The sequence below is a fragment of the Phodopus roborovskii genome, unplaced genomic scaffold (genome assembly GCF_943737965.1).
Source record: "Phodopus roborovskii unplaced genomic scaffold, PHOROB, whole genome shotgun sequence".
Taxonomy (NCBI): Eukaryota; Metazoa; Chordata; class Mammalia; order Rodentia; family Cricetidae; genus Phodopus; species Phodopus roborovskii.
The window spans coordinates 13,645,521-13,663,198 of NW_026126578.1; the positions used below are offsets into that span (position 1 = coordinate 13,645,521).

Below are 17,678 nucleotides of genomic sequence, written 5' to 3' on the forward strand. Positions count from 1 at the left end.
TGGAAGAGTTCGGGGAATATTGAAGGAGAAAATCATAACTAGAGAAAGGTGCCTGATGGGGTACACTTCTACACAGACCACTCCTAGTACTCGGCTCAAACACTGTAGGATAAACACACTCTGATTTTCTCAAGAGGGTGAATTATTCTGTGGTGTTGCACATTTGTCTATTTTGTGAGAAGAAGGCATGCCATGGTGCCCCTGGAGGTCAGAGGGCAATTTGGGGGAATGGGCTCTTGCCTTTTGTGTGTGGTTCCCGAGGACTGAACTCACTATGGCGCTCAGGCATAGCAACCAACACTTTTCCCCACTGAGCCATCTTGCCGGCCCAGGACAAAGGTGTCAACCAGTGGCTTCAAGGGGAAAGATTCCTATGCTTGGTTTGTCTGATATCCCCAGAGAGATGATTTTTCAGCAATCACCCAGGTCCTGAGGGAATTGGTCAGTCCTAAGACATCAACTGCGCCCCAAAAAACCCTCTTGCAACAAAACTCTCATTCTCAATTTTTTCTTCATGCCTTTCAGATGAAGTGGTCTTTGCCCAATACAGCGCCCCCTGCAGCTCAGGTGAGTGCCTAGCATTCCTTGCTACAAGCCTTCCTCTGACTTCCTTCCCTACAAAACTACCCAGAACTTTTGGTAGATGAGCTCAGAGCACTCTCACTGTGTGAAAACACAGAAATGTACACCTTGGGATTGGCACACTAACCAAAGTATATCATAGCTTACGGTAGAAAATCCAATGGTTCCCATTCTCCACCATGACCAATTTGCTTCCCCGCAGAAAACCCTGCTGTCCATACCCAGTTAGAATTATCTGATGTGTTGTTTCTTCTCTCCACACACAGAGAAACAAAATTTTTGAAGCTCATATCTGAGGACAAGCCATTGCTAGGATCCCCAAACCCCTTCAAGATGGAGATTTTTGAATGTCTCTGCAAAACTAATGCTGAACAAGCATGATGAATAAACGCACACTTCTAGAGAGTCTCTGCCTTTGGTCCTTTCTTCACTTAATCCAATTTACTCCATGCTCATTCAGTGCCTTGTACCCTACCCCACATTTGCAATGAACAGACATGGTACTCAAACAGAAGAATGTGCACTGTGGAAATGGGGACACTGCACAACTGTCTCAATAACACAGACCCTCAGAACATGAAGAGAAACACATGGCAGCCTTTCCTCCATACCAAAAATCACAATGGCTGTATTAGCGAAACCACTATGAAGCAATCAGGAAGTGCATTTCTGGAGGGTGAGGCAGGAGGATTGTACATTCAAGAACAACTTAGGTGAGCCTGGGCTTCATAACCAGGCTGTCTAAAAAAATCAAAAGGCAAGAATTATGACTCATAGTAGAATACTTGACCAGAATTTTTTTTTTTTTTTTTTTTTTTTTTTTTTTTTGCCTCACATAATATGTGCTGTTAGAGTTTCTCCCCTCTCCACTCTTCCCAGGTCCCCTTCCCACCTCCTCTCCTATCTAGATCCACCTCATTTCTTGTCTCTCAGGAGAAAGCAAGCAGCATCCTGGCAGTGGTGGTGCACGCCTTTAATCCCAGCAGAGAGGGAGGTGGATCTCTGTGAATTTGAGACCAGCCTGGTTCCTTACAAAGAAAGTTCCAGAACATCCAGGGCTACACAGAGAAACCCTCCCTCAAAAAAACAAAAAGTAAAAATAAGAGAAAATTTAAAAGAGAAAAAAGGGAGAGTCCCGACATGACCTTGTGATAAGGAAACACCAAGGATGCTATTGTGTCCACTTCCTAGTGGCTGTCTACCTACTGCTGGATGTGCAGCCAACTCTTTAGAGTGGTCTGCTTCCCCAGTGACTACGTTTTCATTTGCAGGTAGTTTTTAATCTGAAATCGCTTCTGGGTTAGGGTCAGAGGCATGAGTCCACACTTCTGCTTTCATCCCTAGGACACCACAGTGACTGGTTCAGACCCACACAGGCCCTGCACACGCTGCCACAGTCTAAGAAGTCATATGTGCATTGTGACCTGCATTTTCAAGTCTGTGGATTCAATTCCCAACATAGGAAAAAAAAAAACAAAAAGATATAATGCATCTGGGTAGATCATAGCTTACGGTAGAAAATCCAGTGGTTCCCATTCTCCACCTTTTTGAAAAGGAAAAAAAAAAAAAAAGGAGCCTTTAGTATCATTAAAATGGCTATCCTGACTGACAGGATTTCCTTGTTGACAACAGTAATGATAAATCTGTTAAGTTATGTTAAGGAAGGTATTGTGGTTTTTAATGTAAAATCTCCCCCACAGGCTCTGGTGTTTGAGCAACTGGTCAGTCCCAAGCTGGTATTGTTCTTCGAGGCTTTGAAATGTTTTGGATATGGGTCCTAGATGGTAGTAGGGGTGAAGCCTGAGAACTCTAACCCAGCCAAGTTATCTCTGCTTCTTGATCCATGAAATATGAGGAATCCATTTCACAAGTTCTTGCATCCTTGGACCTAAACATTCCTAGCCACTATGCTTTCTCTGCCACAATGGGCTGTATCCCCTCAACCTGGGAACCACCAGATGATGGCCAAGTGACCACAATAGGCTGTATCCCCATCTAAGTTGATTGTGGCAGATAATTGCTGCAGTAAACAAAGGGCTGTCTTAATAAAAAACAAAAACAAAAACAAAAAAAACATGATGGCAGTGTTTATTTATGCCACTGTGAGACTGGAGATACGAGTTGAGATTAATTTATCAAGGGTCTTATTTTATTGTAGAAGCTGGTGGGGTCGTATAAAAAACAGTGGTGGTGATGCAGGCATGGTGGCCCATGCTTTTAGTCCCATCTCTCAGAGGCAGAGGCAGGTGGATCTCTTATGTTTGAGGCAACCTGGTCTACAGACTGAGTTCCAGGACAGCCAGGGCTACACAGAGAAACACAGTCTCAAAAAACAAACAAACAAACAGACAACAACAAAAACAGTGGTAGTGTAAGCAGGTGTGGGATAGAATGGCAACAAATGGGAACAGAGATATGGTGGGAACGTTACAACAGGTCTGTCTCAAACAAACTTCCACTTCTTAAAATGTTTTTTATTTGATTTTTAGGGAAAGCCAAAACTGTTTGGGCCAATACAGGAGGTTCTAGAACAAAATTAAAGTCTCCTGGGAAATTTTTACAATGGAACTTTTTTTGGAGATTAGGCTCAGCTTCCTGTGCAATTTTTTTTTTTTTTTTTTTTTTTTCTGGAATCCACTTCAGTAAAGAGACAGGGTCAGCAATGTTCCCAGAGTTGTTATGTGTCTCACTTTGAGGTGGAATCAGGAATAGGAAACTACTGAAATTAGATTACGTGTAGATGAATGAGATTTTAAAGAATAAATGCTATTATAAGACACATATGAGCTATGCTGGATGCATATCTCAGAGTCTCTGCATCCTTGTTTGTAGTTTAGTGTGTGTTCCCTGTTTTGCTACTGTTGGGATCAGTAGTTGAATCATTCCCCCCCCCCAGTACAGTAATGAAAGATTACCACATGGTGGCAGCAACTGTTAAAAATATAAGTGCTGCTCTTTTATTAACACCATGCGAAAAGTAAGAAACTGGAGAACAGGCTCCAGGGGATGGCCCTACACCCACATGCAAACAAACAGCTCTAACTGGACTCAGTAGGTTATAGAAGAGGAAAATCAAGATGAAGAGGAGGAAGAGGGGAAGGAGAAGATGAAGTTGGGAGAGGAACATGACATGGGTGACATCAAAGTACCATTGTACAAATATAGTTACATATTGTATAAATACATGAAATTCTCAAAGAATGAATAAAATAAAATGGCCAAAAGGAAGCAAGACAAGGAAAGGAAAATAACTATGGGAATATAAAATGACAAAATACAGCAATAAAGTATCTAGCATTATATTCAATTCTATTTAAGCTACCAAAGCTGCAGTCCTGCCTTCCAGGGCAGACCCGTGTGGACAGAGGGTTCAATTCCACACTGGAACTGTGGTCCAGCCCATGGCATTGCTGGACAGGAGTCAGGCCCCAGAGCTTCAGAAAATGCCTCCTCGCTCCATGACTTTTGTTGACGAGTTGATCTTCTGAAATGTAGACATAGTTTTCAAACTAGGTCTCTGGGCTTAGTAAAAGAACACCAGTTATGGGAGTGAAAGCTCCACCCTCATGACCTAATAATTTCCCAAAGGTCCTCAATAGCACTATGTTTGGAATTAAGACTTCCAATATTGAAGGATCAGAACCACTGAATCTATGACAATGCAGTTATCATAATCAACAGCAGAGTCAAAGTGGCAGAAGAATGTGACTCCCATAGACCCACTGGATTGTCTAATTAATGTTGATGTCTACAAATAATATAAACAATCCTCACGACTCTTCACTTGATTTTTATAAACAGAAAAGTTTCAGGTCAAGTATATAAAAACCATCAAAGCCAATTCCCAGACAGCCAGTTTACAGAGAAGGGAAGTTGACTTCCTCGAGGAAACACCCTGGTGACACCAAACAGGCACACAGCCAATGGCTCCTTCTCTGAAAGGACCTTTATCAGTGTTAGTGTCCATTGAGGAGAAGTCCATAGGTCCATAAGGAACAGCTGAACACAGACTATAACATGACATTATTCCAGGAAACATAAACTATCACTGTAGCCCTCCAGCCAAAGGAGGGGGTATATGGCTGGGGGACGGTAGTTAGGAATTATTTTAAAAGATTAAACTCCGGTAAATCGGAAAGTCTAGAGGAAACAATAAATTTCTAAGTATGTACACGACTGATAAAGTATATACATTTCTAGGAATACACATGACTTACCAAGACATCAACAATGTAAACAGATCTAATGAAATGATCCACAGGAGATAGTTATTGACAGCCATGCTAATTACGCTGATTAAAACTTATGAATCCTTTTATTAGTGGGTGACCAAGAGCAAACTCATGCCTCAAAGTCTCTTGGTGCCAAAGCTCGGGGCACAGCAAAAACCACAATTACATCAGTGTTTGAAGGGTGTTGGAGCAACATCTGTCTTCTTGTAGGGCTTAGTGGTATTTTCCAGACACCACATGACAATTATTTTTGACTTATACTTCCTCTTAGTTATTTTAGTTTTATGTTTTAGCCTGCTCAGTCATCAATTATTTTGGTTAATAGGTCTGGACTGTGGTCAGGGTCACATTCTCAAAAGCATTGCCAAGGAGGATGTGGCCATGGGGGTGGGGTATGGAAGGCTGAGAGGAGTGTGGAGGCAGAAACAAAACAGGACAAAATGGCGTCACCTTAGCCATTTCACTATAGTGAGCAATGAAACTGAAGTTGTAATAATCTCCTAATAAGAATAGCTAGAGACCAATTGGATCCACTTCTGAATTCTAAAAAAAAGAAAAAAAGAAAAACAAAAAAGAAAAAAAAAAACTAACAAATATTTCTCACACTATTCCATACCACAGTGTTTCTTAACTCCTGTGAATGGAAGGAAAAGCTCAGATAAAATGCTTCTACAATCAGCATTACCCTGACACCAAAACCAGACAAAGACACACACAAAAGGTAACGATGCTAAAACCCAATTTCTCAAAACTTCACAAATTTAGTTTCACTTTTCAAATATCATGCACTAAGATTAAGTTGTCCCTTGTTCTCGGATGCAAGGATGGCTTGACAACTTTAGTGCACTGAAGCACGTGATTATGTTAATACACTAAAAGCGTTTGACAAAATCTGGTGTTTCTTCACCGTAAGAAGACCTGAAAGCAAGTTGGGTAGAAAAGGGTTTAATTGGCTCACATTTCCACATCCTAGTCCATCTCTGAAGGAAGTCAGGACAGAACTCAAGCAGGGCAGGAACCTGGAGGCAGGAGCTGATGCAGAGGCCATGGAGGGGTGCTGCCTACTGGCTTGCTCAGCCTGCTTTCCTATAGAACCCAAGACCACCAGCCCAGGGACGGCACCACCCACAAGGGGTCCTATAGGCCTACCTACAGCTGGATCGTATAGAGGCATTTTCTCAATTGAGGTTTCCTCCTTTCAGATAACTCCAGCACATTACTTCTTTAATCCAAAAGATTCGTAGTCGACTTACTGTGTCGAAATAACTGCACCCATGTTCATCACAGCACTGCTCCCCACAGCCAAGCACAGAATCACCCCCCAAATGCCCATGGATGGATGGAGGAGTCTTTACAAGTGTAGTGCATGTACACAATGGACCTTTGTTCATCCGTTATAAAAATGAAATTATGTCATTTGCCCGCAATTGCATGGAATTCTGTCATCATATAAGCAAAACAAGTCAGCCTTGCAAACGCAAGTATCACATATTTTTTCTCAAGCATAGAGTTTAGGGGGAAGGGGGGCCATGAAAGAAAAAAGAGGACCAATAGGAGCATGGAAAGGAAAAGGAAAGAGAAGGAAGTGGGTGTGAGGCAGGGAAACAGAAGGGAAATATGATCATAAACTACATGCCTTAAGGAAATAACCGAATAAAACACTACTGAAAGCCACAATGAGTGCTACTCACTTTCACATAAGAAATAGCAAGTCAGTATGAAAACTCAAGTCTGCCAGTACGATTCTAACACACAAGTAGGAAAAAATGAGCAAAGAAGAAACAGGTGAATTCTAATAAGGAAACATGATGGACAGTTTTGTTTGTTTGTTTGTCTTTAGGAAAAAATTTTTTCTTATTTTATGTATCTATCCCAGTTCCCTCTCCCTCCCACCCTCTGCGTTCCCCCCCCCAATCCACTCCCCAGAGAGGGTGAGGCCTTCCAGGAGGTATCATCAAAATCTATCAAGTCATTAGGGGTAGGGTCTAGGCCTTCCCTTGTGTCTTTAGGCTAAGGGAGTATCCCTCCATGGGGAATGTGTCCTTCCATGCACCAGGGATCCATCCCGGCTCCACTGTCTGAGGTCCCTTAGACTGCCCAAGCCTTCTAACTGAGACCCACGTTCAGGGGGTCTGAGTCAGTCCCATTCTGGATTCCCAGCTATCAATCTGGGGGCCCGTTAGCTCCTCCTTGTTCAGGTCAGCTGTCTCTGTGAGTTTCTGTAGCCTGGTCTTGTCCTCCCTCTCTGCATCTGGATTCCAGTTTGGCTCAGTGTTTAGCTGTGGGTGTCTGTTTCTGCCTCCCGAGTACTGGGATGAAAGGTATGAGCCACTAACACCCAGCCTGAGAAACCATTTTTTAGCCTCTTTAGCAAAGATTGAATATTTGACTAAAAACTATTCTGTTTGGGCCTACATGAGACAAGCCCTGTGGCAGCATCCAAACAGGAGGGAGAGAGAAGGCACAGGGTTAATGGCACAAACACTGGACGTCGTGACAGGGAAAGAGCATTCTTTTGTTTAGCAATGGTGGGAACCTTACATACCCTCCCAGCACCCAGATGCCTCTGATCCACTGACATCTCATGGCCTCCCTCAGTGGTTCCCCTCTGACAGCGCCAGGCAGACTCCAGGTTGGCTCATCTCTGTCTTGCAGGCCTTAGCTTCCTGCAAAAAGCTCCACCAAAAATCAGTCGAGGAAGGGGAGAGGACATGGGGCGAGCTCAGCCCATTGACAGAGTCTGGGAGGGGTGTTAGCACTGTTAGTTTCTGTGCTAAGCCCACCAGGTTCCAACAGATAGTCCCATAGTCACAACTGGCCCTAGTTATCCTCTGTGAGTCACAGAGCAAAACTAACAAAATGAATATATTAAGAGGCCATAGGAAGAAGCAAGGTGAGGTCAGTATGTATTGTCTACAGACAAGCTTAATTAATAAAAATCTGTTTTTAAAGAAAAACTGCTGGAGGGCTGGAGAAGTGAGCCAATCATTAAGAGCTGGGGCAGCTCTTACACAGAACTTAAGTTTGGTTCCAAGCACCCACCTTAGGCAGCTCATACTGCCTGTAATTCTGGCTCAGGGGCTCTGATGCCCTTTTCTGCCTTCTGCAGGCACGGCACTCCTGTGCACACACCCACCCCCCACATACCACATATACAGATCACAAGCCACCACACACACACACACACACCCCACACATACCATACACATACATCACAAACCATACCACATACACACCACACACATATCACAAACCACACCACACAAACAATACCTACATCAGATACCCCACACACATGTGCACATCACACACACACACACACACACACACACACACACACACACTGATGTACAGAACTCTCTTCCCAGCCAAACAATCACCATCTTCAGGAGTTCAGCTGTGCCTGCTTGCAATAGACGATTTCAGCAGGCCTTCTTGAGTGTTAAAGTTTCCTCATAGAAAGAGAGGACAAGGATGATCGTGGGATCCTCACTTGAACATTCAGCCACTCATTCCAACCAGTTGTTTCCAGTTCTGCCCTAACTGTACACGGTTTCAGGGTATTAGTGGCCAGGAAGAGGATGTAGGCTGGGAATGACCAGGGGAAGAGACTTCATCTGCACAGCCATGTGTAAGCCATCATCATGCTGAGCACAAGCTTTCCTGTGCTGCTGCTGATGATGATGATGCCGCCACTGCCGCCGCACTAGGCTCATCATGGTCCTCTCAGTAACCCTTTACTCAGGCTCCATAAGCCCCAAAAGTCATCAATTCCCAGGAGAAACTTGATGGAAGGAAAGTTTGATTCTCAGTCATGAATCAAAGGAAGAGGGAAAAAGGTGTTGCTTAGTCCCTTCCAGAGGGAAAATTTTGCAACGTAAATGTGGGGTGGGGTTAAAAATGAAATAATTTTACACTGTGTATAAGAAGGTGGATAAAAATGAGTTCTCATTCATTGTTGGTGTAAGCTTGATTTACAGAGAACAACTTAGCAACGTATACAAGCACTAAAACTCTACAAAAGCACATGCTGGGAAATGGAGTCCTAACAAGCCTCTCTATAACGTGAAAGAGGAAGGGATCTAAGCCTCTGCTGAGAGATGAAGAGATTGGTAAACCCATACAATATACTTCAATCCAGCCACATAAAAGAATTAGCAAGGCATAGTATTATAATCTCACTTATGTGGGAGGCTGAGGTAGGGGGATATCTTGAGGCCAAGAGACCAGCTTGGGGAATATAGCAAGACTCCACAGCAAAGTGACAAAACAAAATGAAATAAAGCTATTTTAATAGTTATGAGCATAGAAAATACCCTGACAAATGTTCAAGGAACTAGGCGATGCATGCCCACAGATAGTCTTAAAGATGTTAACCATTTTGCTTAGTTACAAACAACAGGTTTGGTTGTTTGGGTGGGGGAGAAGAGTTTGTTGTTGTTTTTTTAAGGCTTGTGGTTTTGCCTTTTGGTTTGAGGTTTTTAGTTTGTTTTGCAGTGTGGGTACTGATCCCATGACCTCCACATGCTATCACTGAGCTACATTGCCAGCCCCTCCCCAGAAACTCCCTTATTGAACCCAATATGGTGCTGACTGCACTGTCTCAGCTGCTCTCAAAAAAGCAACAAGGCATTTTCTAAAGAAAACTCAACAAATAAACAAATTCATATATAAATATAAACAAATATAGTCATATGTCACTTAGAGAAGGGGACACATTATGAGAACTCCTTCGTTGAAGGGTTTTGATTTCATCCTTAACCAAGCATTACAGTGTATACTTAGGCAAATGCCCATGTTACAGGTCAAACACTCTCTGTGGCCTCTGTAATTGTAATTGTTAATGCATGCTAATTGTAAAAATTAGTAGGATTCAGTTGATTATACCCACCCATGCTGTTTCCACCTCCTTCCCTCCTTCCCTCCCTCCCTCCCTCTCTCCTTCCCTTACTCCCTCCCTCCCTCCCCCTCTTCCTTCCTTCTCTATCCCCTCTGCATAGCCTCCTCTTCTGGTTCTTAGACTCTCTTCCACTTCCAGCCCACCATGATTTTTCTTTATCTTCCACATATGAAAAGAAACACATCACAGTTGTGTTTCTTCTGCATCTGGCTTACTGTGCTTTCCGTCATGACATTCAGTTTTACCCATTTTCCTACAAGGCACAGGATTTCATTCCTCTTCACAGCAGAACAGCACTGGGTGTGTGTGTGTGTGTGTGTATGTGTGTGTGTGTGTGTGTGTTGTATTTTCTTTATTTATGTGTTATAGCATCTAGGCAGATGCCTTATTATTTGGTCATTATTAACAATGCAACAATATGGGCTTGAGAGATGGCTCAGCAACTAAGATCATTTGTTCCTCTTGTCAAGGACTCAAGTTCATTCCCAGCGCCCACATGGAGGTTCACAATCATCTGTAACTCCAATTTGAGGGACTCCAACACAATCTTCTGGCCTCTGTTGACACCAGGCATGCATAAGATATACATACATACTATACAGGCAATAGTTTTGCAATTCCCAGGCAGCTAAGAGGTACTGAAAATATTTTCAGGTACTTTTGGCCACTTGTATTTGTTCTCCTGAGAAGTTATCTATTCAGCTCATTCATCCATTTTTTTTTTTTTTTTTGGTTGGATTACACTGGTTGGTTTATTGTTGCTACTGTTTGTTCCTTTGCATATTTAGGATGTGTAAGAAGTAAGGATTTTCCCCCCGCCACAGGTCCCACAGCCGCACCAGCCTCAAATAACACAGAGAGACTCTGCATTTAATATAATGCTTTTGGCCAGTTACTTGTTTCTTATCGGCTAGCTCTGTCTTAAGTATTAACCCATTTCTATTAATCTAAGTATTTCCACATGGTCTCATCTTACCAGAGAGTGGGCCCAGACCTCTGTTCTCCCCACTCTCTACATGCTGACTCCTCCCTACTACTTCCTCGAATCCTCCTTGTCTCCTAGCCCTGCCTATCTTGCTTTCCTATTGGCCAACAGTGCTTATTCATTAACCAGTATGAGAAACATATTTACAGAATGACATCTCCCATCATCTCCTCTTTTCTGTCTAAATAAAAAGAAGGGTTTTAACCTTAGCATAGCAAAATATATCACACAACAGTTATCAAATAAAAATCACAGTTAACAATATTTAGTCCATTAACATTTAACAAGATTTAAAGAAAATATTTCATCATCTATCCTATCTTTTTGAGTCTAAAGTCCTATATGTACCTTATCTTTAATCCTAACTAAGGAAAACTATAACCATAACTATTTGTCTTTAACTCCTTCAAAGACCACAGAAGGATAATATGTAAACTCTAGAAATGACAGAGACAATTCACTTCCTGGTCAGTCACCCGAAGTTCTTCTGTAATCTTCCATCTTCAGCCCACAGGCCATAGTGTGTCTGGCAGACTCTTCAGCAAAGCAAGAAACTTTAAACTGTCTTCATGTATTGGCAGTTTGTCAGTCACTTTTCTTTGTGTCCTGCAGACTATCTGGCAGACTCTTCCATGAAGCAGGAACTCTGTAGCAATGTCCATCTTGAATCAGCAGTCACTTTTCTGTGGGTCCTGCATGTCCAGTTTATACAGCACAAAGTCAAACAGTCCAGACAAGAGCAGTATCTTGTCCAAATGGCTAGTCTTGCCATATTGGAAATAAACTTCATAACACGTTTCTTTAATATCCATCTTCCTTTCTGACACAGGTGGTGTTGCCAGGAGCATTTATGTCTCACTGTCAAGAAAAACCCTAAACCATTTTAAATGCCATACTCTGTAGGTCTTTGAAAGGTTTGAAGAATGCCTATTCATTTCAAATACATCTCTATATATCTAGAAGGACTAACTCATCTAACTATAAGTTTTGACTATTATAGATAATTATCTATAATCTGCATTACATTTCTAACTGAGCTATATAAACACCTAAACAAAAGGAGAAATATACACATCACAAAATTGACCTTAAATTGTATCAATAAATGAAAATCCATTCCAACACAAAGTATTCATATCTATACCATAATTCCCTTTTTACCTTTAAAAAGAGATTGGTTGTTGTCATTAACCATTTATAACCAGCCCCATTTAAATGAAAATAAACATTTATAAACAATATTTGGGAATTTGGGTGTCGTTCTTTCCAAACTGCTTCCTGCTGATAAGGGGGCGCTGTCATGGGGATCCTAAGAAGATGCAGAAATCCTGGCTGTAGTCTGCAAGACTGCCTTGTTCAAGCTGTTTGAATGTTGGATCACCAGGAACACTGTTTCAGGGGGTCTGGCTTGATCAAATCATGTTAGTCTGGAAGGAATTCACAGCTTTTCATTTTCTGTGGAAACAAAAATAGAAATCCTTTTCCCCAGTAACTTGTCCTTGAACTTAAATTTTGGAGTCAAAGCATTTTTAAAATATATAAATTGAATTAATCCAGCAGCATTTCTTTTATCAGTGGTTGTTATTTCCTCAGCAGTCAAACAATAGAATAGTTTATAGTATCCACAGTTTTTCTGTGCTTTCCATCTTTACGTGGCTTTTTTATTACTCTGTTTCTTTTACTTTTTATTTTCTCATTTATTGAGACAGGGTTTCTCTGTGTAACTTTTATCTGTCCTGGAATTTACTCTGCAAACCAGGTTTACATTGCAATCACAGAGATCTGCTTGCCTCTGTCTCCCGAGTGCTGGGATTAAAGGCATGTGCCACCCTACCCAGCTCCTCACTGTATTTTTAAAACCATTTTATTCCTTTTCTCTCCCAAGCCTACATATATTTTAGAACACACTGTAAGCCTTTAGTGCTTTTTCTTAATGTGAATCTGTCTTTACTGGAAATCTTTATCTTTTTCTGGTCACAGTCTTTGTCTGGCAAACAACATTGCTAAAATGAAAATCATGGCTGTGTTAGCCACGGTCTATCCAAGATGGCGGCGGGTACCTTCACCGCCAGAACTGAGAGCTGCGCTCACTGCCTTGGTCTGTGCTGCCATCCAGCAGTATGTTGCCGGCTTGGAGATGTGGTCACTGCCATTGCCAGCTCTGATACACACCAATAAATTGTTAGCAGAGTTTCTTAAAAGTCGTGCGGTTTTTTGCTGCTTATGCTGAGGCAGGAAACCTCCCTTAAAGGAGCCGCGTAAATCTTTGCTTGTCTCTCACAAAACAGTCCAACCCAAAAAAATGTTGTTAGCAAGAAACCTTACTTGTCTCTGTTCTTTTGTTTCTAAAACCCTTTTTTAAGCTTTTGTTAAATTTGAAGTGGAAGTTCTTATTAGCCACGTTGCGGCGCCATATGTAAGATCTTGTCCCACCGCCGCGCCAGCCAGCCTCAATTAACACACCGAGACTCTGTATTAGATATAATGCTGTTGGCCAGGTATTTGTTTCTTATTTGCTAGCTCTGTCTTAAGTATTAACCTATTTCTATTAATCTGAGTATTTCCCCGTGGTCTCACCTTACCGGAGAGGAGCTGGTGTTGTGCTCTCCCAGTCTCTACATGCTGACTCCTCCTTACTACATCCTCTTTCCTCCTTGTCTCCTCCTATCTTCCTTTCCTATTGGCCAATTAACCAGTATGAGAAACATATTTACAGAATGACATCTCCTATCAAGGATGCTCCTCTTCTCTGGAATGAACAACTGGCAAAGACTTTCTGCCACCCGTAGGCTGTCTTCGAGGACTCTGCTGGCTGGCTGCCTCCTTTCTGTGCAGCTAGTCATCTGATACACTCCCATTTGTTGACTGTTTTTGTTTCCTCTGCTCTTGGAGTCCAGGAACTCGTTGACTGGAAGTGTTCCCTTCAATGTTTTCCTCCAGCAGATCCAAATTTTCAGGTCCTACATTCAAATCTTTGATACATTTTGTTTGGTTTCTTTGCAGGATGAGAGAAGTCACTTTAGCATGTGGATATCCAGCTTTCCTACCAGTATGCATTTAGTGAACAAACTGTCCTTGATGCAAAGCATACTTTTGAAAATTCTATTAAAATAAGTTTGTTGAAAGCTGTTGGCATTATGTCTGAGTCTTCAGTTCCATTGGTCCTTGGGTCTGTTTTTATCGTTCTGGTTTTGTTTCTGTGATTCTGTATTGTCCTGAGGTCAGTATTATAATGAAGTCAGCATTATAATGCCATTAGATTTACTACTTTTGAGCAAAACATATTTGCATATTGGAGGTCTTTGTGCTTTTGTATGAGTTTCAGGGATTGTTTTGTCTAGTTCTTTGAAGAGCGTATTAGTATATCAATATTTTCAATACAGCAATTATGATCTGTAATCCTGCTGGGTAGTATGAATTTTTTAATATTTTTAATTTTTCTTTAACCATATCATATGTGTATATAGTTTTTTAATCATACCAAAGCCTCCCATCATTATGGGAAAGTCTTTTTGTACACTGTAAAGATGTGTCTTTGCCAAGGCCCCTTCTAGTTGGTTGAATAAAGAACTGCATGGCCAGTAAGTAGGCAGAAGATAGATGGGACTTCTGGGGAGGGAGAGAGGAGGAGGAAACTAGGTACATGGATTTCACTAGCAAACTCAGAGCAAGTCAGATATGTCACACTGAGGAGAGGCAACCAAGCCATGTGGCAGAATGTAGATTAAAAATATGGGTTAATTAAGTTATAGGAGCTAATTGTAAACAAGCCTAAGCTAAAGGCCAGGCGTTCACAATAATAAGTCTCTTTGTCATTATTGGGGAGCTGGCAGTCCCACAAAGGGAGAGAGACTGCTACACTCCATTACCCTCTCTTATCCTCTCCCATTCATTCCTAGACCCCCTCCCCTTCCTAACAAATACCCTCCTACTTCTGTGCCCCCCTTTTTTAATGATCTATTTAATTTAATTAAGGTTACTGAGCAGGGGTGTAGAGTGTGGAGCATAGTAACTCACCAGTGGCTACTGAAGAAAAATTAGCCTCCCTCCTACTGACGCTATGTACAACTGTTAGTGCTCCCAACCCAGGAATGTGAGAAGTCTGTCCTCTATTAGTATCTCCTTCAATTTCTCTCTTCAGTGTCACGCTGTTCTCATTGCAGAGGACTTCTACATTCTTAGAGATGTTTATTCCTAGGAATTAATTGTTGTATTATGAGCGTGACTTACTTTCCTTTTCTGTCTTGGTGATTTAGGAGTATACTTAATTTGATAGATGGATTCTGTATCCAGCTGGACTAAGCTATTGGTTCTAATAGACTCAATAGACTTCTACGGCTTTTATATCTGTAGAAGCATTAGATCTGCAAACAGGGGCCATTCAGCTCCTTCCATTCATTTTTTATTATTTAATTGTTCTGAATAAAGTTTCTACTACTGCATTGAATGAAAGCAACAGTGCAAAACGTCACAGTTGCACATCATTCAGGTGGTGGCATCTTCCTGGATGTTTGTATCAGATCTGTAGTAAGAATCAGCAGTTTGGTCAGCTCTGCATGCCAAGTCCAGTTCCAGGTGGTCAGAACAAGCAGAAGCACCTGACTCTAGCAGAGCACAGCAGTTCTGGTGTGCACACAAGGCCCCAGATCTCTGCTCTTCCCCCTAGCCTGGTATGTAGAGACCCAGACACCCACCACCACCACAGACCACTGCTGGCCAGGGTTCCTGGTATGTGATGACCTCAGACATCATCTGACACCACTACTCCAGAACTATGAACAGCTGTGTAGATTTCCATCTGCTGTGACCTGGCCATCTGTGACCAGGAAGTGGTTATTCTGAACTCGGTAGTTTCCTTCCCGGGGCAGGTCATAACAGAACCTAGAAGTAGACACCAAGGAACTTCTCACCAGGCTAGAGGAAAACTGAAAAAGACTTCCAGCAAAGTGTTCAAAAACACTGATGACAGGAGTCTAAAGCAATATTGACCAAAAGAAGCTAGAGGTGAGACAGGGAGACACCGCCCGAGAAATCACTGGCTATCAGCATAGTGGTCTATATGTAGTTCCATCTGAAGGACACTAATTTGTAGTGCATAATTAAATATCTGGCGGAGGATCTACAGAAACTAGTCCCTAGACCATATATATCACTACCACATTAAGAGAAATACCTAAAGGACATGGCTACCTTTACCAAAGAAAATCCATAGAGGTATTAAAGAGGCCAATATTCTGCTGTCTCAACACTAAAGTGAAGCTGGAGAATTGGGAATGGCTGGTCAGGTGACAGATACCCAGATAGAAAGGAGAACTTTCTTGGGTACATCCTTCTGGGTGGTACCCCGAGGTGGTTAAGACCAGAAGTCAGACATCTGGTTCCTAGGCACAGCAGCTACAGAACTAGCAAAGGGGGTAGGGAGGGAGGCCTCGTTCTGAGCTGCATGCCATGAAGATTTTTTTTTTATTATTTTATTTTATATAACAAAGTCCAATTAAATGAAAACAAACATTTATACACAATATTTGGGAATTTGGGCGTCGTTCTTTCCAAACTACTTCCTGCTGGTAAGGGGCGCTGTCATGGGGGATTCGAAGAAGATTCAGAAATCCTGGCTGTAGTCTGTAGGGCTGCTTTGTCCAGCTGTTTTGAATGTAGGATCACCTTGTACTCTGTTTCAGGCAGTCTGGCATGATCAAACCACATTAGTCTGGAAGGAATCCACATCTTTTCATTTTCTGTATGCCATGAAGATTTTATTTTCATCTTCAAAGTCTTGTAAAAGGATTCCAAACATATCTCAAGAATAGAGATTTCAGCTACTTTATTTGAAAAGAAAAGAAAGAAATCCTGACAAGATCTCCGGGTTTATTGGCAATATTTCTCCCCTGTTTGCAGAGCTGAACGTGATGAGGCAGGCTTGTTGAGTCCATAAGAGAGCTGAGAGGGATGTCTGTCTGATGGAAGAGTCATGCCTCTGGACCTCCTGTACCATGGCCAAAGCCACCAGTACCTATCCAGAGACACACACAGTCCTAACTGTGATACAGCCAGATGAAGTCTATCAGATGGGCTGGAAAAGGTGTCATGGTACATGACTATAGCACCATCGTGCATAAAGCAGGGAGTATAATCACAAGTTCCACGCAAGCCTGGGTTTCATCAACTAGACCTCAAAAAAAAAAAAAAAAATTAAGGGAATATTGTATTCAAGAGGGCTCAGTAAAGAAACTGCCAACTTAACCACTCCAGTACTAGAGGAAGGTTTTTGTGGTAGATGTGTGTGCATCTAGAAAAGTCTAGCGCAGAGAGAAAAGAAAACATACTGGACATTGCCAGGGCTGAGGAAGCAGGAGAGGGGAGAGGACATAGAAGGAGAGAATAGTGTAGTTGGCGAGATAATGAGAGAGAACAGAGCATAGTGAGAAGATACAGGGAGAGCAAGACACAGAATAGTGCCAGCAGCTGGGTTATAAGGAGGATGCGCAGCTGTGAGGAAGGAAGCCTTGAGCTGGAGGGAGTTTAGGGTAAAGGAGGAGGTAAGAAGGGCTAGGATATAAGCACAGACGTTGACTTGTATAACCAGTCTTGTGATACTGAGGGAGCCTGGGGACCAGTGTGGGCTGTAACACATTAACAGGCACCATAGGTATATATCAACTAGAAAGCCATATGTCCCTTCTGCCACAAATAAGGGAAATGACTCCTTTGGGGGAATGGAAACCTGTTTCACTATTTTCCCCAAGGGATGCTGGCTTTTATCTAACCACCAGAAATCCTATAGTCCAGCTTGAGCTCATTTCTGGATATATGGGCTATCTGAGACCTAACAAATATAGTTCCATAACAAAGCATGCATAAATAAAAATAGAATGAACGTTTAACAATACAAATAAATAGAGTTTTCTCCCAGCAAAGGAAGGTTCTCAGAAGAGGGAGGTGGGATAACCTCAAGCTCTATTAAGTGAAGCCTCTCTGT

At 42.1% G+C, this 17,678-nt stretch overlaps 1 protein-coding gene across 1 annotated transcript in view; it reads left to right on the forward strand.

The window, feature by feature from the left end:
- The window catches only part of LOC127236168 (murinoglobulin-1), a 58,676-nt gene extending 57,695 nt beyond the window's left edge, over positions 1 to 981 (forward strand). The window contains exons 35-36 of the mRNA XM_051203684.1: positions 526 to 567; positions 849 to 981. Of these exons, the coding sequence (XP_051059641.1) occupies positions 526 to 567; positions 849 to 865 (59 nt within the window). The 3' untranslated portion in view covers positions 866 to 981. The remainder of the gene's footprint in view (positions 1 to 525; positions 568 to 848) is intronic.
- Positions 982 to 17,678: the final 16,697 nt, after the last annotated feature.